General features: G+C 50.3%; 1 protein-coding gene across 1 annotated transcript in view; it reads left to right on the top strand.

Moving 5' to 3' along the window:
* Nucleotides 1–272: 272 nt before the first annotated feature.
* The window catches only part of ADAM22 (ADAM metallopeptidase domain 22), a 113,939-nt gene continuing 105,054 nt past the window's right edge, over nt 273–9,157 (top strand). The window contains exons 1-2 of the mRNA XM_029077711.2: nt 273–317; nt 3,650–3,835. Coding sequence (XP_028933544.2) covers nt 273–317; nt 3,650–3,835 — 231 coding nt within the window. The remainder of the gene's footprint in view (nt 318–3,649; nt 3,836–9,157) is intronic.

The following is a 9,157-nucleotide window of genomic DNA, read 5'->3' as shown; positions in this document are numbered from 1 at the left end:
TTGTGGAAAAGGAAATCTGCTCCTTTTACTAGGAAATTTAATTTACAAGTCCTGAGACACAGGGTAAAGTCGTCTCGTCAGCCATGTACCACATGTTTAGAAAGGTTCTTGAGGGTGTGCAGACACAAAGTCCATCGGTGGTATCTACTGAGTGCTTATCGTGTGCATTTATTCATTTGTATTTATTGAGCACTTACTGTGTGCAAAGAACTGTACTAAGCGCTTAGGAGAGTATAGTACAGAAGAATTGGTGGACATATTCCCTGCCCACAATGAGCTTGGCTACTGATAATTTAGTGGGCATCAATACAAATCCGGTGAGTTCAAACTGGCTCCTCTTATTGGAGTTGGATTTTTTTTTTAATCATCTTTTATTTTATGGTTTGTTTTTAGGGATGTTTCAGTCCCTCAGTAAGATTTTCCTAACCTCAGCCAGTCACCATTCTTTCTGGCAATCAACCACGCACTTCAGCCCATCTACTGTAGGAAAAACTGTTGGTTTTTTTTCAAGATTCCAGTGAATCTGCAGCGGAATTGCCAGTTTTTCCCCCAATAGGCCCACAATAGGTGCCTGAGACTTTTCTGTTTTCTTTTGGAGTGAAGAGGTTGCGAAATACCTTATCTTTTTCTTTCACTGTCTTATATGAAAAGATGACCCTGGGAAGTCTGAAGGCCAGACTTACCCCACATCTACCCATCTGTGCAAGTGTCACCTTGGCAGTAACGGTCATTGACCATTTCTGCACGCTACCTGGAATTAGAGACCTGCTCCAGATTCATTCTTTATCCCGGGAAGCAGGGACACGTGTCCGCTGTGTGACCTTGGGCAAGTCACTTGACTCCTGGGCCTCAGTTACCTCATCTGTAAAATGGAGTTTAAGACAGAGTCCTATGTGGGACAGGGACTGCGTCCAACCCGGTCACCTTTTTAATATAGTGCTGGGCACATAGTATGCACTTAAGTACTACAGTTATTGTTGTTGGGAGAGAAGTCTGTAAGTTTTACAGGTGAGAAACTTGTCTTTTTTTCACCCTTTTTTTGAGGCTTTCATGGTGATTGGGACAACTTGCTCTCCCAAGCTCTGTTCACAGTAAGCGTTCAATAAATACGATTGGATGAAAGAATGAATACCATCGATATCAAAACAGAAGGGAAATATTTACTTCGGTTTTTCTACCAGTCAGTGGTGGCGATTCAGTGCTTTGCTGAAGACAGAGCAGCCTATCATGTGCTTAACAGTGGAGATAGAAGATGTGGCCCGGGCTTTGCACAGTGATCTGCGCACGGTAAATATTCGATAAATAGCACTTATTGGACATTTGGGGCGGACCCTTGAAGGCATTCATGCCGAAATGTATTTGTGTTGCCCTTTCGACCTTCGGTCTGTGGAAGAACAGACACGCATCAATCAGTGGTATTTATGGAGCGCTAATTGTGTGCAGAGCACTGTACTAAGGATTTGGGAACCTGCGCTACAACAGAGTTGGCAGACAGGTTACAGGTTACAGAGAGCGAGCTTACACATCAGTCATTCAGTGGTGTACATGGGAGTGTACACTATAACAGAGTTGGTAGACGCATTCCGTGCCTAACAAGGAGCCACAAAGCAGTTGGGAATCTCCGCTTGAGAATGCCGGAAGTCTCGTGACGTTTACTTTGTTTTTCTTTTTATGACATGTTCCGATAATGCAGGTTTTGAGAGGGCTTTGGGACAGTGTGGGGGGCATCAACTCTACCGAAAAGTAAGTTTGCTTTTGCTTCAAATCGTCAGCTACCAAATGCTGGGGTAATGAAGGGGCCTTGGCAGATACCGTTTCCAGCCAAGACTCTGCGCCTGTGTATTTGTAATATTTGAATTCTATCGGGTCTTATAAAAACAAGTCTCTAGATGGGAAGATAAAAACTTTGTGGATGAAATTTTCAAATCATGGTATTTAAACGCTTATTATGTGTCAATCACCGTTCAAAATGCTGGAGTTAGATACAGGTTAACCAGGTCGGACACAGACTCCGTCCCTCGTGGGGCGCTCGGTCTAAATAGGCAGGAGAAGGGGTTTTGCAGATAGAGGAACTGAAGCAAAGAGAAGTAAAGTGAGTCATCCAGGTCACACGGCAGACAGGAGACAGAGTCGGAATCAGAACCCAGGTCTTCTCCGGTGGAAAGACAGACACTTAAACTACAGGTAAGAGACGTAACCAAATGTAAGGATATGTAAACAAGTACTGTGGGGGTGATTATCAGAGTGTTCTGAATGACATGGAAGTGGTGGAGTGGTGGTGGGGAGATGAGAGATTAATCAGGGAAGACCTACTGGAGGAGATCTGATTTTTAGAAGGGCTTTGAAGGTGGGGAAAGCTGTGGATTGTTGGATGTGAAGTGGGAGGGAGTTCCAGGCAGAAATAGAGAGTTGCAAAGTAGTGTGGCCTAGTGGATAGAGCCTGGGCTTGGGAGTCAGAAGGACCTGGGTTCTAATCCCAGCCCCACCACTTGTCTGCTGTGTGACCTGGGCATGTCACTTTACCTCAGTTGCCCCATCTGTAAAACGGGGATTAAGACCGAGCTCCTCGTGGGACACGAACTATGGCCCACCTGATTAGCTAGCGTCTACCCCGGTGCTTAGTTCGTACCAGGCACCTGGTACCATTTAATAAATGTCCCCAAATCTCCGCATAGGACGGGAAACTGAAAGTAGGAAGGAAAGATAGCACAGTCAAATCCAGTAAAGCACACAGAAAGTACCAGAAGAGAGCTCTGCACACACTGGGTTCCACTGTGGTGCTTTTGACCCAGGGAGCCCCAGGTAAAAATCAGTGGTGGTGGTGGTGATGTTTTTTCTCAGCCTGCACAGGGGTCCCCCACTAAGGAATTGTGGCTCCAGGTCTGGTTGGGACTTCTTTGGGGGTGGAGGGAGCTTGCGGACAAGGGCTTGTGTGGGCTCCAGCCGGCAGAGAGAGAGTGCTAGGGTGGAGGGGAGTCCACCTGCCTGCCTGGGGCCAGGGGATAAGGGGAAGGGGAGCACAGATCCCAGAAGAGGAAAGGGAGAGGAGGTGGAGGGCGGAGGGGAGGAAGAGAGTGGAGGGAAAGGGGGTGGGTGAGGTTGATAATAATTTTGGTATTTGTTAAGCGCTTACTAGGTGCAGAGCACTGTTCTAAGCGCTGGGGGAGATAGAGGGTCATCAGGTTGTCCCACGTGAGGCTCACAGTTCATCCCCATTTTACAGATGAGGTAGCTGAGGCACAGAGAAGGATGATGGAGAGAACAGGAGGTGGGGAGGGGGGTGGAAGATGGAAGGAGGAGGAAGATGGTGGGGGTGGAAGATGGAGGGAGGGGGAGGGTGGTGGAAGATGGAGTAGGGGGAGGAGGAGGGAGGGAGGGGGTGGAGGAGAGAGGAAGATCCAAAAGGGGGTGGAGGATGGAGGGGAAGGGGCAGAGGAGGAGGAGATGGGGAGGGGCCTGGTGGAGGAGGGGCGGGGCCCGCGCTCCTCCAGTGCCGCAGCGGCTGGCGCAGCCCGGCCAGGGCAGCCCGGGGGAGCCCGACATGTGCCGCCCGATGCCGCCGCCGCCACCGCCGGTCCTGCTGCTGCTGCTGCTGCTGCTGCTGCCGCCCCTGCCGGTGCTGCTGCTGCCGCCCCCGCCGCCCCCGCAGCCCCCGCCCGCAGCCCCGGGAGGAGGCCCGCAGCCGCCGGGGCCGGAGCCCGGGCCGGAGCGGGAGGGGCAGCAGCGGGTGGTCCCGCTCCGCCTGCGGGCCGGGAGGCCGCACGAGGAGCGGGCCCTGCCCCGCCCCGGCCCCGGCCCCGACACCCGCACCCGGGGCTCCCCGCACGGAACGCAGGTCAGCACCACCGGGCCGCACGCCCGCCCACCCGGGCCCGCCTCACCCCCCCTCCCCGTGGCGGCACCCTTGGTGACCCTGCCCCCCCGGAGCCGGACCCCTGGAGACCCCCCACCCCCCCATGGCTGGACCCTTGGTGACCCTTCTCCCCCATAGCCGGACCTTCGGTGACCTTCTCCCTCATAGCCGGACCCCTGGTGACCCCCCTCCCTATAGCCGGACCCTTGCTAACCCTTCCCCCCTATGGCTGGACCTCTGGTAACCCCCCCCTCCCAACAGCTGGACCCCCGGTTACCCCCCTCCCTATAGCTGGACCCCGGTTACCCCCCTCCCTATAGCTAGACCCCTGGTTACCCCCCTCCCTATAGCTGGACCCTTGGCGACCCTTCCCTCCATGGCTGGACCCTTGGTAGCCCGTCCCCCATGGCTGGACCCTTGGTGAAACACCCTCCTCCCCCCTTTGGTGACTTCCCCCCTCCCCCCAGCATCCCTGGTGATTCTCCCACCCCCATGGCTGGACCTTGGTGGACCCCCCCCCCCCCAGCTGGACCCTTGGTGAACCACCCTCCCTCCCCCCATGTCTGTACCCTTGGTGACCCTCTCCCCTCCCCCATGGCTGTACCCTTGTTGACTGTCATCTCCGCCCCCACCACGTCTAGACCCAACCTTCCCCCCCAAAATGGCCGGATCCTTGGTGACCACCAACCCTCCCTCCAATCTTGGACCCTTGGTGACCATCATCTCACCGCCCCCATGGCCGACTCGATGGACAGGTGTCAGAGGAAGCCCAGTAGGAGCTAGCTCAGGAAAAGAATGAGTACAGTGGGGGTGGAGAGGGCCTAGTTTTAGCTTCACAGATGAAACTCTTCCTCTTAACTACCAGCAAGTTGGAATTACTAGAGCAAAATCCATTTGACTACAGGTTCCCTACTTCCCAACTGGGGGCTAGGGGGAAGGGATGGGATGGGACTCTCCAACTTTCTCCTTAGGAAGTCTCTCTGTGTTTCCTTGGCATTTTTAAGGTTTTTTACAAGTGCCTCGATAGCCACTTTCTGAATAGTAGTCATTTGGCAAACACGCAGGTCCTTTTCTGCACGATATTCATCTTTAAAAGTGTGCGTTGATCTGACCGGAACGGAGCTAGATGGAATAGTGATGAGCCGTTACTCAGTACGTGAATTAGAATGTTTAGGATACTGTTGTAGTAATTTAATTTTCTTGTCAAGACCTGATAAAACTCATAAAACTCATCGAGGAATAGTGTTACCCTTGTTCTTTTGCATTCCTTTTGGTGGCCGAATAGTTCCTTAAATATTAAATATTAGCGCGTGGGAGAAATGTTTGAAAAGATGGTCAGCCAGGTTGATGTGGATTGACTACTTGAGAGACTCCTACAGGTGAAATCGTGCTCTGAGGCTTCAGGAGATCAGTCTCAACAAGGGTGCCGTGCTGTTCCCTTTTTTCCCACTCCATTCTGATCGTCTCTGTGGCCTGAAATGAAACCGACGGAAAGACCAGGCCCTCGGGTCCTTTTGCAGGCAGTAAAATTTGAAATGTAGGTGCTAGGAGAGATGTGTGTGGAGATAAAATAATAATCAGTGGGGTATTTAAGCGCCAGCTATGTGCCAAGCACTCTGATAGATGCAAGATAATCAGGTAGGACATAGTCCAATGTTCCGCGTGCCACTTAGTCACAGTAAGAGGAAGAACAGGTCGCTTCCATTCTATTACAGATAAGGAAACTGAGACATCGAGAAGGTTCATGACTTGTCCAAAGTCACCAGGCGGCAGAGCTGGGATTAGAATCCGGGTCCTCTGACTCCCAGGCCTGGGCTCTTTCTACTAGGTTACGCTCTTTGGATCGAACCCAAAACACCCCAGAGGACCCAGTGCCATTTCTGCCTGACATCAGATGCTTTCCTTCTCTCCCTCATCTCCAGTCTGTTCTGACTTTCTGGTGGAGTCACCGTGGTTAAAAAGAAATGCCCCTCTCCCAATCCATCGCCTCTGCCCTACCGCAGGTTGAAATTAGGCTTCAAGGTCGGTCTGTCCCCGAGCTACCGAAAACCGTTCCTTGTCTGTAAGAAAGCTACGGCAATTCCCTCCTGTGTCATTTTCAGGGTTTCAATCAAAACAACCCACAGGATTAGCAAATGATGAGCTGGGCGCTCCCACTTCTTGCAACAGAACAGATGGTTCAAGCCGTATTTTTCTCCGTGAGCCTTTGCCAGGATCGTCCAATTTTGTCGTTTGGAACGGTCCCATCATCTGGGTGGAGGATTCCGTTCCTCCTGCTGACAGCGCGCGTTCTGAACATACACCTAACCGGAGTTCCGTTTGGGAAATCGATTCATTTTAGTTTCATTAGAAGATGAACCTCTTTTTCATCAGCCCGGCTCACAACGGCTCAGCAGGTTTTTTTGTTTTTGTTTTTTACAAACTTTCTCCTCAGGAGTAGTCAAGAAAATCACGATGATTTGCTATTTGCTATGATTAAGCTAGAGCCTCTCAAAGCAAGTGATTAACTGTTTGTGAAGGCATTTTGTGCTGTCGTCATGGGCACTGCAAAATGATCATTTCAGTTTTAAATAACGGATTGCCATATTCACACTTCTTGCATTTATGAGCCCCCTGCATATGCTCATGAAGAATGACTAACAATCAATCATCAGTGGTATTTATTGAGCCCCCACTGTGTGCAGAGCACGGTACTAAGCGCTTGGGAGAGCACAATACGTCCCTGACCCACAAGGAGCTTGGAATCTGCCCCTCTACTTGTTTAGTGTTGTTGTCTGTCTCCCCCTTCTAGACTCTGAGCCTGTTGTTGGGTAGGGATTGTCTCTATCTGTTGCCGAATTGTACTTTCCAAGTGCTTAGTACAGTGCTCTGCACACAGTAGATGCTCAATAGATACAATTGAATGAATGAATGAAATTGGGAGACAGATATTAATATGAATGTATCAGATATGTACATAAGGGTCATGGGGCTGAGAGTGGGGTGAAAATCAAGTACTTAAAGGGAACAGATCCAGGGGCATAAGTGTCCCAGACAGGAGAGGGCTGAGTCTTGGAGCTGATAGCTTTAAAGCTAATGAAGGGTAAGGAATTTCTGTCTGATGCAGAGGTGGATGGGCAACCACTGGAAGTTCTTGAGGGGGGGCGAGGGGACTGAAGAGAATTTTGGGGAAGAATAATCTGTACAGCAGAGGGAAGTATGGACTGGAGCGGGGAGAGAGGCAGGGAGGTCAAAGAGAAGGCTGATGAAGAAATCAAGGCGGGATATAAGCGCTTGGATCAGCATGGTGGCCGTTTGGATGAATGGGAGAGGGTAGATTTGAGCGATGTTGTGCAGGTAAACAGGATTTGGTGAGGTTGAATATGTGGGTTGAGTGAGAGAGATAGGTTCAGAGTGCCAAGGTTTCGTGCTTGAGTTAGGGAGGACAGTAGTGTTTGTCTAGAGTGATGGGAAAGGCAGGAAGAAGGCAGAGTTTGGGAGGCAAGGAGAGAGGTTCTGTTTTGGAGAGGTTAAGTTTGAGATGCTGGTGGGACATTCAGGTAGAGAGATCATGAAGGCAGGTGGAAATGTAAGATTGCAGAGAAGGAGTGAGTCAGGGCTGGAGATGTAGTTGTGGGAATCATCCATGTAGAGATTTGGGAGTGGGTGTAGATGGAGATATCTGTAATATCTTTATATTAATGTCCGTTTCCCCCTGTAGACTGTTAGCTTGTCGTGGGCAGGGAATCTATTTATTATTATATTCTCTCAAGCGCTTAATACAGTGCTCTACACACAGTAAGCGCTCAACAGATACGATTGAATGAATTAATTTGAATAGAAAGGGATCTTGAACTGAACCTTTGAGGGAACCCCAAAATGAGGGAGTTGTGGGCAGAGGAAGGAGCCTGCGAAAGAGACTGAGAATGAGCTGCCAGAGAGTTAGGAAGAGATCCAGGAGAGGACACGGTCAGTGAAGCCGAGGTTGGATAACGTTTCCAGGAGAAGGGGGTGGTCCACAGTGTTGAGGGTGGCTGAGAGGTCGAGGAGGATCGGGATGGAGTAGAGGCTGTTGGATTTGGCAAGAAGGAGATCAGTGGTGACTTTTGAGAGGGCGGTGGTTGTGGAGTGAAGGGGTTGGAAGCCAGAGTGGAAGTGGTCAAAGAGAGAATTGGAGGAGAAGTGTAGGCATTGGGTGTAGACGCTCAAAGGATTTGGAGAGGAATGATAGGAGGAAGATGGGGTGATAACCGGAGGGAGCCGTGGGGTCTAGGGAGGATTTTTATCTTTGAAAGCAGTAGGGAAGAAGTTTTTGGGAAGTGAACAGTTGAACACAGAGGCGGAGGAGGGAAGAGGAAGGGGACAAGTGTTTTGATAAGGTATAAAGGGATGGGGTTAGAGGCACAGTTGGATTTTGAGAGGAAGTGGGAGATCTCTTGAGATGCTGCTGGGAAAGATGGGAGAGTCGGGGAGGGGCAGGAGGAGGGAGGGACTAGAGAGGGACAGAGGAAATTTTAGGGAGGTCACTCCGGTTGGTTTCAATTTTCTCCATAAAGAACACGATCAGGTCATTAGGTGAAAGGGGTGGGGCAGAGGGCCAAAACGTTCAACCGCTCAGTGCTCTGCAAACATAAGCGCGTAATAAATACGACTAAATGAATGAGTTTGAGGAGCCATTTAAATGTCTGAAGCTGGCAATGGGTATGAGCGTCAATAAGCGAGGAGTATCCTCAGACAGAGGAGAGGGCGGAGTTGAAGCCGGTGAGGGTAGTTAGTATTTGGCATTGATACCATTTGCCAAGCACTCCGTTCAGTGCTGTGAACGGAGAATGCACTCGGTAATTACCAGTGATAAAGGTTTCATGGGCAGATGTGGAGTAATAATAAAAATAATGAAGATGGTATTTATTAAGCGCTTACTTTGCGTCAAGCATGGTTCTAAGGCTGGGCTAGATGCAATCTCTTCAGATTGGATACAGTCCCTTTCCCACCTGGGGCTCACAGTCTTCACCCCCATTTTCCAGATGAGATGACTGAGGCACGGAGGGTGAAGTGACTTGCCGAAGGTCACACAGCTGACAAGCAGAGGAGCCGGGATTAGACCCAGGTCCTTCTGACTCCCAGGCCCCTGGCTCTATCCACTAGGCCACGCTGCTTCCCTAGAGTATTTATCAAGGTGCTGTGTACGTATTAGGGTACCATTTGGCAAATTATTCTACTGCTGTGCTAATTGGAGACCGGCTGATCTGCCTTGATCAATACATGTTCAGAAGAGTCCAACTTACTTTAAGGAATTACTCACTTGGCAGTGGACTTCATGCATAT

Source organism: Ornithorhynchus anatinus, chromosome 13, assembly GCF_004115215.2.
Source record: "Ornithorhynchus anatinus isolate Pmale09 chromosome 13, mOrnAna1.pri.v4, whole genome shotgun sequence".
NCBI classification, from domain to species: Eukaryota; Metazoa; Chordata; class Mammalia; order Monotremata; family Ornithorhynchidae; genus Ornithorhynchus; species Ornithorhynchus anatinus.
Note: the sequence above shows the minus strand (reverse complement) of the source record. Positions and strands in the feature narration are given on the sequence as shown.